The 24,745-nt window shown below is 40.5% G+C and overlaps 1 protein-coding gene across 4 annotated transcripts in view; it reads left to right on the top strand.

Annotated features, from left to right (window-relative positions):
* ADGRG2 (adhesion G protein-coupled receptor G2) overlaps positions 1-24,745 on the top strand; it is a 143,856-nt gene that overhangs the window by 72,730 nt on the left and 46,381 nt on the right. For all 4 annotated transcript variants that reach the window (XM_059910529.1, XM_059910531.1, XM_059910530.1 and 1 more), the window contains 3 exons: positions 20,662-20,697; positions 23,946-23,984; positions 24,092-24,115. In XM_059910529.1, the coding sequence (XP_059766512.1) occupies positions 20,662-20,697; positions 23,946-23,984; positions 24,092-24,115 (99 nt within the window). The remainder of the gene's footprint in view (positions 1-20,661; positions 20,698-23,945; positions 23,985-24,091; positions 24,116-24,745) is intronic.

The following is a 24,745-nucleotide window of genomic DNA, read 5'->3' as shown; positions in this document are numbered from 1 at the left end:
CCTTAAATCATCAGGTTTAAGGATCCCTTTCCTGTACTTCTGGAATGGAGGCTCCAAAACAAGATGGAGTCATCCTAGACATCAAAGGAAAGCTCAAGGATTTCTTTTTAATTTGTTTATTGTCACTATTGTTTGTACATCTAAATTATGTCTATACATTTTAAACTAACTCTAAAACATCCATACTGAACACTTAGGATGTGTCAGGACACTGCTAGCAATGGTGAAGGCCATCATGATATCCTGAATTCTGCTCCTCCTCCTGGTTTTATCTTTGCAGGTATGAAGGAATATCTGGTCAGGTCCTCTCTGTATCCTCCATAGTGTTAGCACATAGTAAGTGCTCAATAAACTGGCTGGTTGGTTGGTTTTGATTTGTGGCTCTAGTCTAAAGCCTAGAGATACGCTAAAACATGGACTGCTCCCCTCAGCTTACACCACCAGCTTTATCCTTATCTGAACCCAATGAGTTCTGATACAACATATATTCCACTAAACTTTTGTGTAGACTTCAGTGAGGTGGCTGTACATTGGCTCCAATTACCCTTAAGGAATGTGTTTCCTTTCCTCCATGTGATGAAGGCGCTCAGCTGATTGCCTGTTAAGAGTCCTTCACAGTTTGACATTGTGAGTTCAATTACCCAGTAGGATCAGTCTTTGGATTCCTGATTTGTTGTCCTGGGATACCGGGGATCCTTGAGGTCTGCCTCGAACTAAGAACCACTCATCTCTGCAATCCCATTTTAAGGCTGCTCTCCTATTCAAAGTTCCTAATATGAAATTGGAAACAATTTAAAAGTCCTATTTTCTCCAGACTACTTTTTTTAACTTGATGTGATTTCGAAAGCTCTTAAAGTTACAATCAAGCCAGTGAATCTCTTGATTTCCATATTGATAAAAGCTCCAGACATGGCTTTTGCTGACTGGTAAATCCCCCAGTTGCCAGTGCTATCCTTGCCTTGTTGTACATGGAAAAGTCCCAGTGTCTCTTTGTAGGATCCAGTGGCAACAGCACATAGCACTGTACATTAAGAACAGCAGTAGCAACCCATCTGGACATTTCTGTAGGTCTTCATGGTCTACAGGGCACCTTGGCATACATCATCTCCTCATGTCCCCCTGAGGTGAGTGGAGAAGTTTGTATTATCCCCACTTTGCTGATGAGAAGACTGCAGCTCAAAGCAAAGGATACTTTTCTAGGTTACCCAGCAAGAAACAGTATCAAGGTGCTGAAAGCAGCTCTCCAGAACTCTTTCTTGTACACCAGCCTGCACGAAGTGCTTGCCTTTGGCTATAGGAGTATGTTTTAGCCAAGATCTTTAACAAGGGTGACTTTAACCATGAGGAGTGTCCCTCTAAATGAGGGGTTGGCAAACTTTTCTTTAAAGAACCAGATAATAAATATTTTGGCTTTGTGAACCTTATGGCCTCTGTGGTAACTACTCAACGCTGCCCATGCAGCTCAAAAGCGGCCCTAGACAATATGTAAATGAATAGATGTGGCTTTGAGCCAGTGGAACTTTATTTGCAAATGCAGTTGGTGGGCTGGATTTGGCCCATGGACTGCAGTTTACAGACTCCTGATCTAGACAGTGCAGAAGTGGTGCGGCACTTACTACTGATCATTTATGTTACAACCATTCCTTGCTTTTTCTCTTGCTGGCTAAGCCTGGCTTCGTAGGGTGCTCCCCTCTTTCCACACTCAGGAGTAAATCCTGATTATTCTGAGCCACCCGCGGAAATGCTGTTCCTTGCCAATATTTGATTTAGGAGTGGGTATGTGACTGACTTTTGACCGAAAAGACACCTGGGAAAATCTGCTGGGGGACTTCTAGGAAAACAGCCCCACTCCTGAGACTCAATGAAAAAGAGTTTCTCTTCTTCCTCTGGACACGCACTGTTCAATATGATAGCCACTAGGCACATGTGGCTATTTAAATTTAAATTAATTGGGCTTCCCTGGTGGCGCAGTGGTTGAGAGTCTGCCTGCCAATGCAGAGCACACGGGTTCAAGCCCCGGTCCGGGAAGATCCCACATGCCGCGGAGCAACTGGGCCCGTGAGCCACAATTGCTGAGCCTGCGCGTCTGGAGCCTGTGCTCCGCAACAAGAGAGGCTGCCATAGTGAGAGGCCCGCGCGCTGTGATGAAGAGTGGCCCCCACTTGCCGCAACTGGAGAAGGCCCTCGCGCAGAAACGAAGACCCAACACAGCCATAAATAAATTAAATAAATAAATAAATAATTTAAAAAAAAATTAAATTAAAATTAAGTGAAATTAAAAATTCAGTTCCTCAGTCACACTAAGTCACATCTCAAGCGTTCAGTGTTCACATGGGGCTAGTGGTTGCTGTACTGGACGGTGCAGATAGAGAATATTTCCATCGTTGTAGAAAGTTCTATTGGATAGTGCTGTGCCTAGACATTTTCGTGTTTGGATTTGATGCCTGGAACAGTGGTAGCCGTCTTAAAAACACTGAGAGGCGCTAGGGAGTGCAAGTAGAAAAAGGAGATAACCTGAGGTTTTGAAAGGTTGAGTCCCTGAACTAACTGTATCCTGAGGATGAACGAACAGAAGGCTGGAAAAGGCCTGGATCTTTGTTGCCATCCCTGAGCTGTAGGACCAGCCTTAGAACTGTCTGCTTTTGGAGTTCCTGTTAGGTGGGGCAATTGACTGTCCTTAATGTTTGTGATACTTTTAACTGAATGTTCTGCGACTTGCCTCTGAAAGCATTCTAACACATCTAAGAGTTACCTTTACAAAGGTTTCCTGTGTGTCGCGTCGCTTTAATGCTTTGCGCGTTACCTTCGTGAATCCTGAGAATAGCTATGGTCAGGTGTTACTCCTTCATTTTCTAGATGAGGGAACTGAGGCTTGGACGGTTTGAGTCACTTCCAAGTTCACACAGCTGGAAAGTAGAATTGGTGGCATTTTAGAACTTGTGTCCTTAACCACTTCCTCAGTGTTTAGTCCCTGAAGCAGTTGAAAATGTTTTTTTACACGACTTTGACTGAAACTTTGCCATATTCATTTATCCTGGGATGGCTTTGTACCTCCAAAGGACTAGATAAAGATTAAGAGAGATCTGAGGAATAAAAGCAATAGTTCCGCTGATTTAATCTATTAAGAAGTAAGTTGATGTTCCAAGAGAACATGCTGTTGAAATGTACCTTGATGTGGGTACATCTTTTCCTTCAAGAAAATAACAAGAAACAGATTGATCTTGGCAAGAAGCCTCATGTTCACAAGATCACAGCGCTGTAAAAAAACCCATCAAGATAGATTGATGGTGCTTTTACAACAATGTCTGTGGCAACTGTGTTTGTTTTTAACATCAGTGTCCTATTTGACCTATACCCTTCCCTCTTCTTTCCCTTTAGGAATGCACACAGCATAAAGTAAAAGTTACTCTCTTGTTGCTCTAGTATTCAGTATAGTGTAGAATTTTGTTAATTTAAGGAGAGAAATGAAAACTATCAAATGGGTGGTGGTCTTGCTTTGGTGAATAAATGAGAATTGCTTATAATTATCTGATTAATTGAATAAACAAGGACTGAACACATAGCTGTCTTGTGTTTCAACTCTATAGCCTTTTTTTAAAAAATAAATATATTCTATATCTTTTTTTCTCTACTTGATCTAAGAGAGGTATGTTGAAGTCATCCATTATGATGTTGTTTGTGTTAATTACTCTTTTTGTTGTCCACCTTGTTTTTTTGCTTTATACATTTTTTTTATATAAATTTTTTAAAAATTATTATTTATTTATTTATTATTTATTTTTGGCTGTGTTGGGTCTTCGTTTCTGTGCGAGGGCTTTCTCCAGTTGCGGCAAGTGGGGGCCACTCTTCATCGCGGTGCTCGGGCCTCTCATTATCGCGGCCTCTCTTGTTGCGGAGCACAGGCTCCAGACGCGCAGGCTCAGTAGTTGTGGCTCACGGGCCCAGTTGCTCCATGGCATGTGGGATCTTCCCAGACCAGGGCTCGAACCCGTGTCCCCTGCATTGGCAGGCAGATTCTCAACCACTGCGCCACCAGGGAAGCCCTTCCCTCTGTTTTGAAGCCACGTAAACCTTAACCTTTGCTGTAGCACTTCTGGGTAGAAGATTCTTAGGAGGCCCTTAGGCCTCCTGTGCTCCGCAACAAGAGAGGCCGCGATAATGAGAGGCCCGCGCACCGCGATGAAGAGTGGCCCCCACTTGCCACAACTAGAGAAAGCCCTCGCACAGAAACGAAGACCCAACACAGCCAAAAATAAATAAATTAATTAATTAAAAATGCAACTGCGAAAAAAAAAAAACCAGAGGGAAGTCAAAAATACAACTTTTTCAACTAAGTAGGATGCAGCAAGAATATCCATAATTCAGCCGTACTCTGTGGCTTTTACTAGTATGCCACTGTTTACAGACCTGGTTTGTCACATAGGAGTTCTACAGTTGGGGGTCATGAAAAAAACATGATATGGATGTTAGCTAGGAGCAAAGCTGGGGAAGTGAGTCACAAAGAAGGGGGGATTCATATTCAGCCTCAGAGTGGCAAGGGCTCCCCCTCCTCTGATTCATATTGATTCCCTGACTTTTGACCTAGTCAATATAAGGGCAAAGAACTGGAGAGAAAATGACTGGGGAGAGTGATTTTAGCATTAATTTTGTCCTATCATTAGTTTAATGGATATCATTACTCTACAGCGTTCAAATTAAATCTGATGTGGCAGAGACTGGCTGGCAGCTCACCAAAGCTTTATTTTTTTCTGGCCAGTGGGTGTGGGGAGAAATGATGTTTGCCACTTCCGGGCTTAGCCATTAAAAATCTCCCACCTGTTTGCCTGGCTGGACGTTGCTCTCCAGAGCAAACTTGGAATCTTCATGTTGAAAATGGCAATGCCTCTGTCAGCCTGGGTCCCTGAATGACTGCATGGAGCAGATGCTGCTCTCTCTGTCCCACCCTGCCCTCCACTCTAGGCTGCTGATTGGACTTTACACCTGGAAAATTAACTTTTTTTTTTAAGTGTCTGAGATTTCAGCATTTATTTATTGTAACAACTTGCCTTACCTTAACTAATGAGGCAGGGTAGTTGGTACATCTCATTCATTCTGCCATTGGAAGGTGGGGTGGGATGGGCTAGGCATCCCTTCTTTCTTGAGATCATGTATGAACCCAGGTTCATACAATCTAAGAAAGCTGGAGGAGGCTGTTCTGGGCACTACCAGATTATCATTGTCCAATCAGGAGAGAGTCATTTGTAGTCAGGAGACTCCACCAGAGCTGCCCACTCCCTTTGTGCCAACTCAGGCCACTGGGACCTCCACAATATGGTATAAGGTTAAGACTACAGGCTCTGGACTTCCTGGGGTCAAGTCTTACCTCTGCCATTTATTAACTCTGACTGTACCAAGGTATTTAATCATTGTGCTTCAGTTTCCTTATCTGTAAAGTAGCAGTATCTCTCTCATAGAGTTATATGCAGATTAAATGAGTTAATGCATGTAAAACAGATGGCTGAAATGCATTTGACACGTTGTAAGAACTCCGTAAAAACTAGCCGTCATCACTAGAGAACAGCATGATCTAACAGAAATTTTTGTGATAATGGAAGTGTTCTATATCTGTCCAGTACAGTAGCCACCAACCACATGTGACCATTGAGCACTTGAAATGTGACTGAGAAACTGAATTTTAAATTTTATTTAACTTTAAATTTAAATAGCCACACGTGGCTAGTGGCTACCATATTGAACAGTACAGCTATAGGCCATTTGTTCTAATTGCTTCAGAATTTTTTGAATTAGTGGTTTTGGGGTTTTTTTGGATATTATACCCAGGAGTGGAATTGCTGGGTCATATGGTAGTTCTATTTTTAGCTTTTTGAGAAACCTCCCTACTGTTTTCCACAGTGGCTGCACCAATATACATTCCCACCAACTGTACGAGGGTTCCCTTTTCTCTACATCCTTGCCAACATTTGTTATTTGTTAACCTACCTGCCACGCTTGAGGGATTCAGAGCAATGTCATCTGGACTGTTGGGGTTTGATAGGTTAACTATTCTGCTTCTCCCTCACCGCAACATCCCCTACATCCTCTCATCTTACCTTAGAAGTGTCTGTTGAACCTCTTTTTTCATGCCAGCTTCCCAAGCACTGGTTCAAGTCGTCATCATGTCTTGGCTAATCTACTGCAATAGCCTGCTGTCTGGCCGTCTCACTTCAGATCACCCTCCTCGTTTATTTCATAGCTGTATAAAAATATTGTCCTGTGCCAGGGGCTGGGGAGAATGGGGAGGCCACTGTGCAGCCAAGTCCTTACCTTAGGCCCCGCGCCCCTGGAGAACCTAAGCTGAGACGCCAAGGGGGTCACTGCTCACGTGTGAGCTGGCAAAGAGTGGCGTGATCTGAGGGAGACTGGAAGAGTTTCTGTACCCTACCCACTGGTTCCCCATCCCCCCACTTCCAGGTGCTTCTGCACTTAAACATCTACCACAGGGAACTCTCACTACCCATAAATGACAGGTGCTTTGGAGTGAAAGAACATGTCAGCTGACTAACAGCAGAACCACCCGAGACACTAGTGGGGATCCAGGAGGAGAGGGGCACCCAGGCAAATGTTGCTTTCCTTAAGCTGGATCTCTTCGGGAGGAAACGGAGATAGCCCTGGAGCGTGCATTCTCTATGGGGGGGGGCCACTTCGCCCCCATGGGAATGAAACTTGGTTCTTGGGGGCCAAAAAAAAAAAAAAAAAAAATATATATATATATATATATATATATATATATATATATATTTCTTTTTTTTTGGCTGCGTTGGGTCTCCGTTGCTGCATGCGGGCTTTCTCTAGTTGCGGCGAGCGGGGGCTACTCTTCGTTGCGGTGCACAGGCATCTCATTGCGGTGGCTTCTCTCCTTGTGGAGCACAGGCTCTAGGCATGCAGACTTCAGTAGTTGTGTCTCACGGGCTCTAGAGCGCAGGCTCAGTAGTTGTGGCGCATGGGCTTAGTTGCTCCACGGCATGTGGGATCTTCCCGGACCAGGGCTTGAACCTGTGTCCCCTGCATTGGCAGGTGGATTCTTAACCACTGCATCACCAGGGAAGTCCCAAAATCTTATATATTACACAGGGCTGGGACTTGGATGAGGCAAGTGAGGGGTCTAGGGCACAAAATGTTAGGAGACACCCCCTCTTAGGGCTCTGTGTGTGTGTGTGTGTGTACACACATACATAAATACACACGTACATAAATATATACATACTGTTTGGATGGCAAGGAGTGTTGTGGGTAAGGGGATGGAAAGGGTCGGGCAAAGGGGGAAAGTGTTGTGATTTTAAATAGAGTGGTCTGGATCAGTCTCTCAGAGAAGGTGATATTTGAGCATCGTTTGAAAGAGACAGCAGGGCAATCCAGGGGGTTCTCTGTGGGAAAAGTATTTCAGGCAGAGGGAGCAGCAAGTGCAAAGGCCCTGAGTTGGGACTATGCCCAGTGTGTTGTATTGGAGGAACAGCAGGGACACCAGAGTGGTTGGGTGAGGGGAGAGGAGGGGGAGATGAGGTCTGGATAGAGGGCCATGTTTCACGGGCATGTGGGGAGATTCCATGAAGAAACATGGGTATAATGCCACTGTAGTAAGTGTTCAATAGAGGCCAGTTTGCCTCTCTCCCTCCCTGCCCCCTGAAACACTAAGCAGCATTTGCCTTTCAGACTGAAAAAGCTCCAGAAGCTACCAGCCTTCAGTAGAGTGAACCCAAGTTGTGGCTAGCATTTTGTTATGGAAAGCACAACCCAAATACTCCATTATCTGCACTGGCCTTGACGGGCAGCCTAGATTACTGTCTATGTGTCTAACTTCAGGGGGGCTGGGAAGGGGGGATGATGCCCTAATATCCCCCACCTGTCAGAAACAGTTTATTTCAAGGCTCTCCTCCTTCCTAAAGTGTACATCCCTCCCAGTGGAATGGGGTGGATGGCCGCAGGTCAGTGGCTCTTCACTGTTTTAGACCACAGCCCAAGATGAGGAGCAGCTCAGTATAGTGGGGCTGGAAAGCCTAGGCTCAGATCCTAGCTCTGTCCCTTTACTACACACGTTATTTGACCTCCCTGTGCCTCGGTTTCCCCATCTGTAAAATGGGGTAACTTGCCTCGTATTGTTGTTATGAGGACTAAATGAGTTAATATTTATGAAGTGCCTGGTCACAGTAATGCTATATACATGCTTGTTAATTTAAAATAGAGTCCCTTTTGGGACTCTACCCTTCCCAGAAAAAAAATGCATATGAATACACACAAATTTGCATTCTATTCTAGGGCATTGATGGACACTCCAAAATGCATCTCCTAGATCCTCAAGGGAGGGACTGTCTGTTAACCCCTGAGAGAGGCCAGATCAGTTCTGGAGGGGTTAAGGGGCAAGAGGGCGGGTGAGTGGTACCGTGTGAGGACGGGAGAGGAGCAAGACCCAGGGGCTGGGGGATCAAGACCATGTTTCACCCTCTTCACATTTTGGCCAAGGCCCACCTAGAATTGCCAGTCGTCTGCACTTTGGGAAATTCCACCAGCTAGGAGCTGAAGTTTTCTTTAGGGATGTCATTATCAATTGTTTAATAAAAACGTTGTGTCAGAGTATTTATTGAGCACGGTGACGTGAGATGGTCACAGCTCAAGTAAACACATTTTGGCTGTGCCGAAGTAGAAATGTTTTCAGTCATTTTGTTGGTTATGTAGTAGAATCTGAAAAATACAGTTCTTGTAAGAGTGTCTGTTGTCCCAAGCCCTGGAGAGCCACTATCATAATAATATTGTTTTGTTTGGGGTTCCTGTATAAGAGTGCCTAGGCGTGGCGCCTTGTTTTGAATCATCTCTCTATGCAACAGTAATTCAATCCAGAGAAGGACTGTCACCAGATTACAAATTTTAGTTGGCTCTAAAACATTCATGCAAGGGGGGCTAGTTGTATTCTTTTTAGATCCACTCCTAGAAGATTAAGCCTTTATCTTTCCCATCCAACTTCGGGGAGAATGTGCTGGGTGTAAAGAGAACCAACTGTCTGACATTTTAAGTCTTACATCTCCCACATATCAAATAGCAGAAGAAAAATGAAAACCTCAGAACCCTCAGACATGACCTTGTATGACTTGGGTGCAGGTTATTTGGGAGGTGATCCCAGGAATCAGGAGTGAGCGAGCAGGGAGACGGCATTAGGAACAGAGGAAAGGTCGATAAAGGGTACAGTATTGAGATCATTGCTGTAGGCAACGTTTGTGATACGGCAGTTGAATGGCCATTTTAGTATACGTTTGGAAGATCTGTTAAGCAAGCTACCTGCTGTGATTGGCAGTTATAGCTATGATTCCAAAGTACAGATTCTGAACCATAGCCATCTAAGAAGTATTCTCAAGTCTTTCCTTCATGGACTCTGCCTCATTGCTCTCAGATCTTTTGCCCATCTGTCCCCTGCTGTGCTTTGTATCACAGGGACATGACCCCTTGCAATATTTGCATTAAATTCCTGCTCTTGAACTACCTGTCATATATTCATGACTGCTGGAGACTCCTTAATGATGTCATCAGTCAATCCAAAAATATTTTGAATATCTACCACATACAAAGCCCTGCACTGGATTCCTGGAGGATAATAAAGAATCAAGCAGCTTAGCATTTAGCTGGGAAAACAAGACATACAGTGGAAAAGTTAAATAACAATGCCTAACAGTATATGTCCAAATGCCAAGTGAATGGTGTAGCCAATGAATGAACTTTAAGATACAAAGAGGAAAGAGCCATCTCCATCAGTTTCATGCCAGGGCATGCTTTAGAGGGCTGGAGAGCTGACAGAAAGGGGTCATCTAAAACTTCCAATTTTGGAAGGGTAAGAATTTGGAATTTTATTTGAAATCTCCTAATTTTTAAATGTTGGTAAGTAATTCAAACTTTCAAAAACTTCAGTGTGAGTTCCATTGTGTGGGCAAGGTAGAACTTGTTGGGGAGCTGAATTGGGATTGGGAGCCAATGATGTGCATTCGGTGGATGGCTTACTGAGTTGGGTGAGAAGTCAGATGCAAAGAACGTTAAGATCCTTGCCAATGAGAAGATTCCGGGTTCTAATATTTCACTTATGTGTGAGGCGATCAAGATCTGGGCTTAGAAGGGGGCAGTGGGCATGGGAAGAAAGGAGAGGTGAGAGAGAGATTAGGGAATATTAATACCCTCCATTTATGTACTAGTTTATGGTCTACAGAGTTTGTCATTGGAGGTAGGATAGAATAGAGGCCCAGAGGGTAGGCTCTGAAGTCAGACTGCCTGGGTTCAAATCAGGCAGCTCTACAGTGAATTCCCACGGAGGCCTGGAACAATTCACAGAAACTCGCCCAGCCTCAGTTTCTCAAGCACTAAAAAGGACTGATGCTAAGGAATCCACATATTTCATAGAGTCGTTGGCTGAGTAAATAATAAAATGTGTATGAAGCTCTTCGTGTGTTAAGCCTGGCTCACAGGAAGCATCAATCATTGTTCACTCTTACTATCACCACATACATCATTTCTCTTTAATCCTTGCAACAGCTCCCTGTTAGGGTGAGAAGAATGCACAGGATGGATGACGGAATCTGGGGGTGGGAGTGGGAGGTGGAGAACAGGAGGAGTCAAGGGCAATGGCCAGAGAGTGAGCCTTCGGTTTGTAGACTCAGCTGTATTGCTGAAACTGACTCTAGTTTTCTGGGCCCTTCACTTAACCCCTGTGGGATTTTTCTTCCTAAAGTGTGGTTCCTTGCAACTCATATTCTCCATAATTTTAAAAAACTGGATTTTTGAGTATGTAGGAAGAGTAATGGCTCCCCAAAGATATCCCCTTCTAATGCCTCAAACCTGTAACTATGTTGCCTTACATGACAAAAGGGATTTTGCAAATGCGATTAAAGTTCAGGACTGGGAGATGGGGAGGTGATCATGGATTGCCTGGGTGGGCCCAGTCTAATCACCCGAGTTCTTAAAAGTGGAAGAGGAAGGCAGAAGAGTGAGTCAGACGGATGCTGCATGAGAAGGACTCCCCCTACCCCATCCCACTGTTGCTAGCTTTGAAGATGGAGGAATGGGGCATGAGCCAAGAAATGTGGATGGCTTCTAGAATCGAGGAACGGCCCTCAATTTATAGCCAGCAAGAAAATGAGGACCTAGGTCCTCCAACTGCAAGGAACTGAATTCTGCCAGTTATCCAAATAAGGAGGACACAGGTTCTCCTCCAGAGCCTCCAGAAAGGCGTGCAGCCTGTTGACACTCTGATTTTAGTCTGGTGAGACCCATGTTGGACTAATGACCTACAGAACTCTTAACGTAACAAGTTTGCATTGTCTTAAACCACTAAGTTCATGGTAATTTGTTACAGCAGCAACAGGAAACTAATATACTGAATTTTCCAGTTTCACTTGTTTGGCTGGTGTTACCAGCGGTCCATCAGATTCAAGAATGATATGGAAATGCTGTGGGGCGATGGGGGACAAGGTCTTGGATATATGGGGTTGGAGAGGCAATGACAGTAAGGCATTCACATGGCAGTGCTCAGACCACACTTGATCATGTGGGATTGGATTTGGGGAGGTGGTAGTAATAAATTTGAAAGAATGTGCCAGGGAGGCGATGTAGGGAAAGAGACCCCATCGAGGGGGGCCACTTTCTTGAGTTGCCAGTTCTTCTTTTTGGCGTCCATTCGAAGCTTAGGCATGCCAAACTCCTGGTCATCATAATTGCAATATATGGACTTTGTTTTAAAAAATCACTAGGGAGTCATATTGAGTAAATTTTATCGACAGCTCACAATAATTTTTTTTATGGACTTAAATCGAGACTTCAATAAATGAACAATGCTTTAAATTTTACTCTTTGTAAGTTTCCAAAGGAAAATCTGAAAAATTTAAATATTTTTCCTTTCTTTGCTTGCGAATCTTTTTAACAATGGAAATGTTTTGTCTCCTAAGAGTGGCATGGAACTCAAATATATGACTCACTGGAAATGCCGACCACCTCCTTGGTTGTAACAAATGGGAAGTGAGTTAGGAGAGAGCCCAAGAGAAACCGACGCTGATACTCAGGAAAATGTAAGGCCTATGGGACGTCTCTATGTGGGACCAGGAGGAGTGATGTGGAGCATTATAATGAGAGACAGAAAAAGTGAATAAAATGTTAGTCACTGAGTAATCGGGCCCCTAGAAGAAAAAAAATGCCAAAAGAGAAAAAGCAGACAATAACAATTTAAAAACCTCTAACTTTTATTTACTGGGTTCCCTCCCTTCATCAGTGTAGGTCTCTGCTGGGAGCCCTGTAGGCTGGGCTGGTCTGGCCCTTGATCTATGTTTTGATCAGGTTTTACCTCTTGATTGTGAATCCATGCCTATCAAACCTGTCTACCCAGAGATGGCCAACCAGGAAAGATCCTTCTCCACTCTGGCTCTCCTATTACCCTTGAGTTGTCCATTTCCTCTAGCATCTAAGAAAGAGGTAAAACTCAGATGAACCCCTTTCCCTGTGGGTATACAGCTCTTATCAAAGGATTTAGCAATGGAGAAGGTTGAACAATTGGTGACTCTGGTCAGCCACTGGGCAAAATTGAAAAGGAAGCAGTATTAGCCCCTGTTGCCCTTCAACATCACTCTCCATCCCTCTTCCCTGGTACTCAACTCTTCCTCAGTGCCTTCATGCTGTTCCCTGCCTGTGCCACACTCTCACACCACTCTACCTCACCTGCCTAAACTGATGTGTCATTTTCAAGTAGCCCATATTGAATGTTGATTCTTCCCGGAAATTTTCAACATGGCCCAGTATGGTAGGTCTTTGCTACATAATCAGAAGACTTCAGCCAATTGGAATTAATTCATACTAAGCTGTGAATGACTGATTTCCCCTTAGTGCTCCCAGGAGCATTCTCAAAATTAAACTCCTGTTAATTCAACAGACTCTTTGATTGGTGGGATATTTAAGGTAACATGAGGGATATATTGAAGGACAGAGACTAAGAAGAGACAATGCCAATTAAATTAGGGCATCAAGACACTAACTACTCTGCGCTAACCACTTGAGCACTCATTCAGTCCTGCTTTCAAGCAGAACTGTGTTTTAATTATACCAGAAAATAATCAGTACCCTACCACCATTTAAGGAAAATAGGCTCCTGGAAGCTACCAGGTATGTTTCACTGTGCAATTTTAGTTTCTAAATATACTTATTCTTTCTTTTTAATTGTATCTCAAGATACCACTATGGAAATAACCATTCCTTTGTAATTAAAAACAGTTTAAGAATTTATAAGGTAATAACCCATTGGGTGAGAGTTTGGGAAAGTAACACTCTGATGTACTGCAAAGAGCGGTATAAATTGGTTTGTTTTCTGTAAGGCATCTTGGCAATCAAAATTCATGGAATTTCTGAAAGAAATAGCCAAGTGTGTATACAAAAACTTACCAAGAGGATTTCTTGCAGCATTGTTTATAATCATGAAAAACTGTGCACACTAAAATGTCCATGAAAAGGAAATTTGTTATATAAATTAATGGTACATCCAATTAATGAAATGCTATGCGGTCATCACAAAATGGTATTGGGGAAGATTGTTTAATGATATAGAACAATGTTCAGGATATAGTGTCATGAGAAAAATCAGGTTACAAATAGTTTTAAGTGACATGATCTTTCTTATCGTACATATAAGTACATATGTATACACATACATTCATATATTTATTTATTTATTTATTTTTTAATGTCTGAAACATTTATATTAACATATTTCCATACAAATAACCCAATGAAAGTTTAGTATTAGTTGTTGTGTTTGTTTGTTTTTTTATACTGCAGGTTCTTATTAGGCATCAATTTTTTTTTTTTCCACACACACACACTGTATTTTATTTTTACAAGAGATAAATAGACTGACACCAAGCATTGTACATGGATGACCACAACAAAAGCATCAATGATTGCAATTACCAAACATGAAACACACTCATACTATGTCATAATATTGACATTCAGTCCAGTAATCCTCCACTGTAACAGCTCCTTTACTTTGCAGTGAAAATTGATTTGTATATTCTTTGCCTCTGAGTCCTTGTGGGATTTTTTTTTTTTTAATTTGGACAGAAAGTCACAAAAATTATACTCATCCTCATCAGTTCACTCAGTCCCATGTAATTAATTTTTTTTTTCATCCTGATCTTTTGTTAGCACTTTTATGAGTTCATCAGTTTTTCATTAGAGTTCTGAAAATGCTTATTCATTCAGTTCAGCAGCACAGTCAGTTACCAGAAACCTGTACTTGTCAGAGTCTTTTCCATGAATTTCTTGAAGATGAAACCCTTTTATAGGAACATATTTGCAAAAGCATCAGAGTACACCCAGAACTGTCTGTAAATGACAAAAGACTTAAAAATGACCACAGTTAAAGATTTGATGAAAGTTCATAATAATACAGTTGACAAGAAAATTAGTTATTTCTGAGATATACATTTTAAAGTAATAACTAGGATTATTACTTATAACATTATACCAGAACATATAAGATTTTTAGAAATTTCATGTAATGTCTGAAACATTTATATTAACAAATTTCCATACATATTTCCATACAAATACAAATATAAGGTTTTTAGAAATTTCATGTAATGTCTGAAACATTTATATTAACATATTTACATACAAATAACCCAATGAAAGTTTAGTATTAGTTGTTTTGTTTGTTTGTTTTTTTATACTGCAGGTTCTTATTAGGCATCAATTTTATACACATCAGTGTATACATGTCAATCCCAATCGCCCAATTCAGCACACCACCATCCCCACCCCACCGCAGTTTTCCCCCCTTGGTGTCCATATGTCCATTCTCTACATCTGTGTCTCAACTTCTGCCCTGCAAACTGGCTCATCTGTACCCTTTTTCTAGGTTCCACATACATGCATTAATATACGATATTTGTTTTTCTCTTTCTGACTTACTTCACTCTGTATGACAGTCTCTAGATCCATCCACTTCTCAACAAATGACTCAATTTCGTTCCTTTTTATGGCTGAGTAATATTCCATTGTATATATGTACCACATCTTCTTTATCCATTCGTCTGTTGATGGGCATTTAGGTTGCTTCCATGACCTGGCTATTGTAAATAGTGCTGCAATGAACATTGGGGTGCATGTGTCTTTTTGAATTACGGTTTTCTCTGGGTATATGCCCAGGAGTGGGATTGCTGGGTCATATGGTAATTCTATTTTTAGTTTTTTAAGGAACCTCCATATTGTTCTCCATAGTGGCTGTATCAATTTACATTCCCACCAACAGTGCAAGAGGGTTCCCTTTTCTCCACACCCTCTCCAGCATTTGTTGTTTCTAGATTTTCTGATGATGCCCATTCTAACAGGAGTGAGGTGATACCTCATTGTAGTTTTGATTTGCATTTCTCTAATAATTAGTGATGTTGAGCATCTTTTCATGTGTTTTGTGGCCGTCTGTATGTCTTCTTTGGAGAAATGTCTATTTAGGTCTTCTGCCCATTTTTGGATTGGGGTGTTTGTTTCTTTAATATTGAGCTGAATGAGCTGTTTATATATTTTGGAGATTAATCCTTTGTCCGTTGATTCATTTGCAAATATTTTCTCCCATTCTGAGGGTTGTCTTTTCATCTTGTTTATGGTTTCCTTTGCTGTGCAAAAGCTTTGAAGTTTCATTAGGTCCCATGTTTATTTTTGTTTTTATTTCCATTACTCTAGGAGGTGGATCAAAAAAGATCTTGCTGTGATTTATGTCAAAGAGTGTTCTTCCTATGTTTTCCTCTAAGAGTTTTATAGTGTCCAGTCTTATATTTAGGTCTCTAATCCATTTTGAGTTTATTTTTGTGTATGGTGTTAGGGAGTGTTCTAATTTCCTTCTTTTACATGTAGCTGTCCAGTTTTCCCAGCACCACTTATTGAAGAGACTGTCTTTTCTCCATTGTATATCCTTGCCTCCTTTGTTGTAGATTAGTTGACCATAGGTGCGTGGGTTTATCTCTGGGCTTTCTATCTTGTTCCATTGATCTATATTTCTGTTTTTGTGCCAGTACCATATTGTCTTGATTACTGTAGCTTTGTAGTATAGTCTGAAGTCAGGGAGTCTGATTCCTCCAGCTCCGTTTTTTTCCCTCAAAACTGCTTTGGCTATTCGGGGTCTTTTGTGTCTCCATACAAATTTTAAGATTTTTTGTTCTAGTTCTGTAAAAAATGCCATTGGTAATTTGATAGGGATTGCATTGAATCTGTAGATTGCTTTGGGTAGTATAGTCATTTTCACAATATTGATTCTTCCAATCCAAGAACATGGTATATCTCTCCATCTGTTGGTATCATCTTTAATTTCTTTCATCAGTGTCTTATAGTTTTCTGCATACAGGTCTTTTGTCTCCCTAGGTAGGTTTATTCCTAGGTATTTTATTCTTTTTATTGCAGTGGTAAATGGGAGTGTTTCCTTAATTTCTCTTTCAGATTTTTCATCATTAGTGTATAGGAATGCAAGAGATTGCTGTGCATTAATTTTGTATCCTGCAACTTTACCAGATTCATTGATTAGCTCTAGTAGGTTTCTGGTGGCATCTTTAGGATTCTCTATGTATAGTATCATGTCATCTGCAAACAGTGACAATTTTACTTCTTCTTTTCCAATTTGTATTCCTTTTATTTCTTTTTCTTCTCTGATTGCCGTGGCTGGGACTTCCAAAACTATGTTGAATAATGGTGGTGAGAGTGGACATCCTTGTCTTGTTCCTGATCTTAGAGGAAATGCTTTCAGTTTTTCACCATTGAGAATGATGTTTGCTGTGGGTTTGTCATATATGGCCTTCATTATGTTGAGGTAGGTTCCCTCTGTGCCCACTTTCTGGAGAGTTTTTATCATAAATGGGTGTTGAATTTTGTCAAAAGCTTTTTCTGCATCTATTGAGATGATCATATGGTTTTTATTCTTCAATTTGTTAATATGGTGTATCACATTGATTGACTTGCGTATATTGAAGAATCCTTGCATCCCTGGGATAAATCCCACTTGATCGTGGTGTATGATCCTTTTAATGTGTTGTTGGATTCTGTTTGCTAGCATTTTGTTGAGGATTTTTGCATCTGTATTCATCAGTGATATTGGTCTGTAATTTTCTTTTTTTGTAGTGTCTTTGTCTGGTTTTGGTATCAGGGTGATGGTGGCCTCATAGAATGAGTTTGCGAGTGTTCCTTCCTCTGCAATTTTTTGGAAGAGTTTGAGAAGGATAGGTGTTAGCTCTTCTCTAAATGTTTGATAGAATTCACCTGTGAAGCCATCTGGTCCTGGACTTTTGTTTGTTGGAAGATTTTTAATCACATTTTCAATTTCATTACTTGTGATTGGTCTGTTCATATTTTCTGTTTCTTCCTGGTTCAGTCTTGGAAGGTTATACCTTTCTAAAAATTTGTCCATTTCTTCCAGGTTGTCCATTTTATTGGCATAAAGTTGCTTGTAGTAGTCTCTTAGGATGCTTTGTATTTCTGCAGTGTCTGTTGTAACTTCTCCTTTTTCATTTCTGATTTTATTGATTTGAGTCCTCTCCCTCTTTTTCTTGATGAGTCTGGCTAATGGCTTATCAATTTTGTTTATCTTCTCAAAGAACCAACTTTTAGTTTTATTGACCTTTGCTATTGTTTTCTTTGTTTCTATTTCATTTATTTCTGCTCTGATCTTTATGATTTCTTTCCTTCTGCTAACTTTGGGTTTTGTTTGTTCTTCTTTCTCTAGTTTCTTTAGGTGTAAGGTTAGATTGTTTACTTGAGATTTTTCTTGTTTCTTGAGGTAGGCTTGTATAGCTATAAACTTCCCTCTTAGAACTGCTTTTGCTGCATCCCATAGGTTTTGGGTCGTCGTGTTTTCATTGTCATTTGTCTCTAGGTATTTTTTGATTTCCTCTTTGATTTCTTCAGTGACCTCTTGGTTACTTAGTAACGTATTGTTTAGCCTCCATGTGTTTGTCTTTTTTACGTTTTTTTCCCTGTAATTCATTTCTAATCTCATAGCGTTGTGGTCAGAAAAGATGCCTGATATGATTTCAATTTTCTTAAATTCACTGAGGCTTGATTTGTGACCCAAGATGTGATCTATCCTGGAGAATGTTCCGTGCGCACTTGAGAAGAACGTGTAATCTGCTGTTTTTGGATGGAATGTCCTATAAATATCAATTAAATCTATCTGGTCTATTGTGTCATTTAAAGCTTCTGTTTCCTTATTTATTTTCATTTTGGATGATCTGTCCATTGGTGTAAGTGAGGTGTTAAAGTCCCCCACTATGATTGTGTTACTCTCAATTTCCTCTTTTATAGCTGTTAACAGTTGCCTTATGTATTGAGGTGCTCCTATGTTGGGTGCATATATATTTATAATTGTTATATCTTCTTCTTGGATTGATCCCTTGATCATTATGTAGTGTCCTTCCTTGTCTCTTGTAACATTCTTTATTTTAAAGTCTATTTTATCTGATATGAGTATTGCTACTCCAGCTTTCTTTTGATTTCCATTTGCATGGAATATCTTTTTCCATCCCCTCACTTTCAGTCTGTATGTGTCCCTAGGTCTAAAGTGGGTCTCTTGTAGACAGCATATATATGGGTCTTGTTTTTGTATCCATTCAGCCAGTCTATGTCTTTTGGTTGGGGCATTTAATCCATTCACGTTTAAGGTAATTATCGATATGTATGTTCCTATGACCCTTTTCTTAATTGTTATGGGTTTGTTTTGTAGGTCCTTTTCTTCTCTTGTGTTTCCCACTTAGAGAAGTTCCTTTAGCATTTGTTGTAGAGCTGGTTTGGTGGTGCTGAATTCTCTTAGCTTTTGCTTGTCTGTAAAGCTTTTGATTTCTCCATCGAATCTGAATGAGATCCTTGCCGGGTAGAGTAATCTTGGTTGTAGGTTCTTCCCTTTCATCACTTTAAGTATATCATGCCACTCTCTTCTGGCTTGCAGAGTTTCTGCTGAGAAATCAGCTGTTAACCTTATGGGAGTTCCCTTGTATGTTATTTGTCGTTTTTCCCTTGCTGCTTTCAATAATTTTTCTTTGTCTTTAATTTTTGCCACTTTGATTACTATGTGTCTCGGCGTGTTTCTCCTTGGGTTTATCCTGTATGGGACTCTCTGCGCTTCCTGGACTTGGGTGGCTATTTCCTTTCCCATGTTAGGGAAGTTTTCGACTATAATCTCTTCAAATATTTTCTCTGGTCCTTTCTCTCTCTCTTCTTCTTCTGGGACCCCTATAATGCGAATGTTGTTGCATTTAATGTTGTCCCAGAGGTCTCTTAGGCTGTCTTCATTTCTTTTCATTCTTTTTTCTTTAGTCTGTTCCGCAGCAGTGAATTCCACCATTCTGTCTTCCAGGTCACTTATCCGTTCTTCTGCCTCAGTTATTCTCCTATTGATTCCTTGTAGTGTAGTTTTCATTTCAGTTATTGTATTGGTCATCTCTGTTTGTTTGTTCTTTAATTCTTCTAGGTCTTTGTTAATCACTTCTTGCATCTTCTCAATCTTTGCCTCCATTATTATTCCGAGGTCCTGGATCATCTTCACTATCATTATTCTGAATTCTTTTTCTGGAAGGTTGCCTATCTCCACTTCATTTAGTTGTTTTTCTGGGGTTTTTTCTTGTTCCTTCATCTGGTACATAGCCCTCTGCCTTTTCATCTTGTCTATCTTTCTGTAACTGTGGTTTTTGGTCCACAGGCTGCAGGATTGTAGTTTTTCTTGCTTTTGCTCACATTCATATATTTATATTCATATGTAGATATACATTAACACATAGAAAGAGAAAAGAATATATGTCAAAATGTTAATGTCATTTATGTCTGGGTGGTGAAATTGTAGGTGGTTTTAATTTTCTTCTTTTTGTTTATCTGTAATTTCTGAAGTTTCTCCAATAAGTGTATTATTTTTCATAGAGAAAAAAATAGAATTACTTTTCTTTTAAGGAATCTAGCATCCTCCCAAAATAAATAACACAGCAGTTCTTGTAGTTTATATACCCAGAGGTGTCTGATTGGCTTAATTAAAGGTTAAAGTCTGCACTAATAGGTATAAAAAGAAGTACAGTTACGGGAAGTTTAATTTATGCAGATGTATACATTTACACATTCTAATGAACATTTGCCAACAACCGAAGTTCTTAGTCATCATTTTTATTTTTAAATGTACTAAACCATTATATAACAAAATATATAGAGCACCATCAACAGTTAAATTGGAAGAATTGTTTCACCAGAGATATGTCTTTGTGGAGAATTGAGAGAACTGATTAGGCTGTTGTAAATAATAGTAAGTTAACATACTGCCCTCTTTTGGTAGCTATTTGCAACTCAGTTTACATTCACTGCCGTTAAAGATGTTAATCTCCTACAAATTCATGTACAAACTGAACTAATTTTATTTACTTTTACATTTTTTTATTGAAGTATAGTTGATTTACACTAATGTGTTAGTTTCAGGTGTACAGCACAGTGATTCAGATATATATATATATATATATATATATATTCTTTTTCAGATTCTTTTCCATTATAGGTTATTACAAGATATTGTAATAATTCCCTGTATTATACAGTAGGTCTCTGTTGTTTAATCTACAAACTAAACTAATTTTAAATCACCTTTTTCCTCAACAGAGCATGCTGATAATTCCAGTTTGTTATCACCTTCTGGTAAGATTGTTATTTCATGACTTTGGGGGAATTTCAGCAAAATATTCTAAAAGTTCTCCATGCAATGTCAGATACAGCAAAATTGTTTTCTTCTATGAAGCTTAATTAAATTCTGCATTAAACCTACACCTGAAAAATCAATAGCAGACACAGACAACAGGATAGTCTATCAATCCCCCCACATTGCTAAACAAAGCTAGGGACTAAGTTGTAGGTTTTCATCATGGTAACTGCTTCAGTTCTTCAGTGTTATTTTTAGTATTCTAGTTCATGTCTCCTGAAGAGTATCAAGGACATAAACATGCCAAATGTTCCTATATTTGAGGGTTGAGATATTCTCTTAAATATACTTCCTCAGCACCCCACTGAATGAATATTTTTCAAAAGGCTTCTAAGGGCTTAGCACTCATGAGAATGGGAAGGCAAATCAATAAAGAGAAATTTATAACTAGGACCCGTCTTGGCAGGAACCAGGAGCAGAACCTGCATTCCAGACTGCTGGCTACAACGGGACCTCAGGGATAAAATGGTCCCACCCCATCCCTTAGTTAATAACACGGTGAAGCCTGGAGAGGCTGAATAACTTATCTAAATTCACACGGCTTCTTGCCCCACATCACAGAGGCAGCACGTGGCTTCTCTAACTCCTACTTCTGTGTTTCATTCTGTAATATATATACCATATAGTACAGAACAATCTTTTACGGTAAGGAGTGAGTCAACTCACATTGTCCTTAGTTGTGTGAAAATGAACTTCTACTGTTATTAATTCATTTAACTAAAATTAGTAATAATCGCTATTACTGCTCATGCACATTCTACGTGTCTGGGAATCTTCCGACATCTCATTCTGCTTCCAATCTTGCAGTATAGGGATCGTTATATTCATGTTATAGATGAGGAAACTGAGGGTCAGAGAGGATGAAACTTGCTCATGTTCACACATTCTCTGGAGCCACACTACTTGGGTTTGAATTTGGCCCCCCCCCTCCATTGCTATCTCTGTGGCTTTGGACAAGTTCCTTCACCTTTCTGTGCCTCAGTTTCTTCATCTGTAAATTGAAGAGAATAACAGTACTCGCTTCATGGGGAAGTTGTGAAGATGAAATGAGATAACACATGTGCCTGGCACAGAGTAAACCCTCAGTAAGTAATAACGATCATTATTATTATTAGTTTTACAAATTTATTTATTTTAAAAATTATTTATTTATTTATTTTTGGCTGCGTTCGGTCTTCATTGCTGCGTGCACGGACTGTCTCTAGTTGCGGTGAGCGGGGCTACTCTTCATTGCAATGCACGGGCTTCTCATTGCGGTGGCTTCTCTCGTTGTGGAGCACGGGCTCTAGGTGTGTGGGCTTCAGTAGTTGTGGCATGCGGGCTCAGTAGTTGTGGCTTGCGGGCTCTAGAGCGCAGGCTCAGTAGTTGTGGTGCACGGGCTTAGTTGCTCCGCGGCATGTGGGATCTTCCCAGACCAGGGCTCGAACCCATGTCCCCTGCATTGGCAGGCGGATTCTTAACACTGTGCCACCAGGGAAGTCTCTGATCATTATTATTAAGTTATTAAGTAATGGGGCAGAGATTCAAATCCAGGACTGCAAATCTCCAAAGCCCAAGCTCTTTTTGCTAAGCCAGCTTGCCCCCTTGTTGTTAAACTTCTAGGATAAAATGAACCACTGTATTTTTCTTCTGCTGCAGTAGCCTTCTCAGACTTAATCATGGTGATATCTTTGCAAAGCTCTGTTTGCATGGAATGAGGTCGAGGGTTTGGAGGCACACAATGATGCCAGGCACAGCCCCGGGGCCCCAGGGGAAAGCCAGCACACATCCAGGGGTGGACAGGCGACTGTGCCCGCAGGCCTCTTTGGATGGTGTCACCTTTCCTCTCCAGTCAGAAAAATGAATAGTCATTGATTAAAAACCACCTTTGGCCAATTATATTGTTCTGCCCCAAGAGCAAAGGATTCCATACCCAGGCTTTGAATCTCATTGCTCAGGAACTGTCTTACTTCTCAAGAAGTATACTTGGCAATTTAAAAAAATGTAGTAAATGACAAAATTTGGAAGCAATAATGTAGGACAGACAGGGTGTGTGTGTTTCAGCCAACGCATGATTGGTCTAAAACAGACAGGCCAGCCAAGCACCTCGACACACCCAAATGTTGTCCTTACCAGCTGAATATCAGGCTCCCTATTGCAAAGCTCAGTTTAGTTGTAAAATGTTTACTTGTCCTGTGTATATGGAGAGGTCAAGCCATTGGATCTTTTTAATATTTAAACATGCAAAGTGTGTGCAGTAGACTGACCTCTTAGCATAAATAGAGTTATTCCACGGGAAATTTACAACCTGATTGTCTTAATAGCAGCCATATTTTATTTTTTTATTTTTTTTTAATTAAAAAATTTTTTTAGCTATGTTGGGTCTTCGTTGCTGTGCATGGGCTTTCTCTAGTTGCGGCGAGCGGGGGCTACTCTTCATTGCGATACACGGGCTTCTCATTGCAGTGGCTTCTCTTGTTGCGGAGCGCGGGCTCTAGGCATGTGGGCTTCAGTAGTTGTGGCATGTGGGCTCAGAAGTTGTGGCGCACGGGCTTAGTTGCTCCACAGCATGTGGGATCTTCCCGGACCAGGGCTCGAACCCGTGTCCCCTGCATTGTCAGGCGGATTCTTAACCACTGCACCACCAGGGAAGTCCCAGCAGCCATATTTTAAAATAACTTACCAGGAAGTTGTGTTAGGTAGTACAGTACTGAGTGATAGCAGTGTCATTTTTTTAAATCTTAAATTCGTTATGAGAAAAGTTACCAGGTGTCATTATAAACAGAGTAGAACCTATGTGCCAATATGTTTCATAATTGTAGTGTGACAAATTATTAAACTATAAAATGTTTTCTAGAACTCTCTGGCTGAAAAATTTTGAAAGTAATATGTCTCTATTTTGTTGTGGTTCCTAAAGTTATTTCCATAATATTCCATAGGTCAGAGCAAGCTTCGTGGTCATGAGTCTCATATTCTTTACCTGTAAAATGAAACAGTTGTACTCATTTCATCTCTTGGGTTCTTTCTTTATGATTTTCTGATTAAATGTATACTCACTGAGTGATTATGGGACTTGCAGATTTAACTACATATTGGTCTGATAGCACATTTTCTACTTTTCATAATTATATCTCAAAAGTTTTACTCCTTAAAATTCAATAAATAATTGTTTCAAAGTATTAATTGGAATTTTTTTTTTCTCCTGCAGCTGAATCATCTCTTGTTGGTTTTGTCCCTTACTCCAATGGTACTCCAGGCAAGATTTTGAAAAAATTTAAACCTAGATTTACCCCAATTTGTTAAGTTTTTGATTTAATTATACCTTTGTCTTGTCGTTTTTCCTCGGGACAAAAGAGGTTGAAACTACAAGCCTAAATGGTAAGAATTTTTCTGAAGCAAGTGAAAATTGATAACCCTTAATATGAATATAAGTATAATGAATGGTGTTGAAGGTTTCCTTATTCAAATAACAAACACAAACAAACACAAAAAATCCCCCAGACCATCGACCCTGGAGAGCAAACTAAACTTTCTGGTTAAATGATAAAATTCTTATTGTGGAAGGAGGACAGCCGTCCACCATTCTAACTGTGCTGTGAAAGGAAAGAAATATCGATCACATTTTGAGAGCTCTACTTGCTCTCCAACACTATGCCAACACACTTTACAGGACAGATTGTTTAAATGGGAAAAGCACATCCAGTGACTTTAATGTGATTCAGCCTGGATTTAGAGGCACAAAGTGTTCAGAGACAGCCTTTTTTTACAGATGATTTTATCAATTTTTAAATAATATGAAATGAAAAAGAAAATCTGGCTTCATGCTAGGGAAAAGGGCAAAGAATTGGGCTATAATCGAGGGAGGTGGGCAGGGCAGCACATTCTGTTCCCTTTCTCTGTGGGTAGACAGCCTTCCATCTTATTGCAGTCAAAACCCAACACTTTTCACAGTCCCTTAGTTAAGATGAAATCTCAGCATGTGGTTGGTGGTTAAGGAGCTAAACAATC

This window comes from Balaenoptera ricei, chromosome X (assembly GCF_028023285.1).
Source record: "Balaenoptera ricei isolate mBalRic1 chromosome X, mBalRic1.hap2, whole genome shotgun sequence".
Taxonomy (NCBI): domain Eukaryota; kingdom Metazoa; phylum Chordata; class Mammalia; order Artiodactyla; family Balaenopteridae; genus Balaenoptera; species Balaenoptera ricei.
The sequence above is the reverse complement of the archived record's forward strand: the minus strand, read 5'-3'. Positions and strand labels throughout refer to the sequence as shown.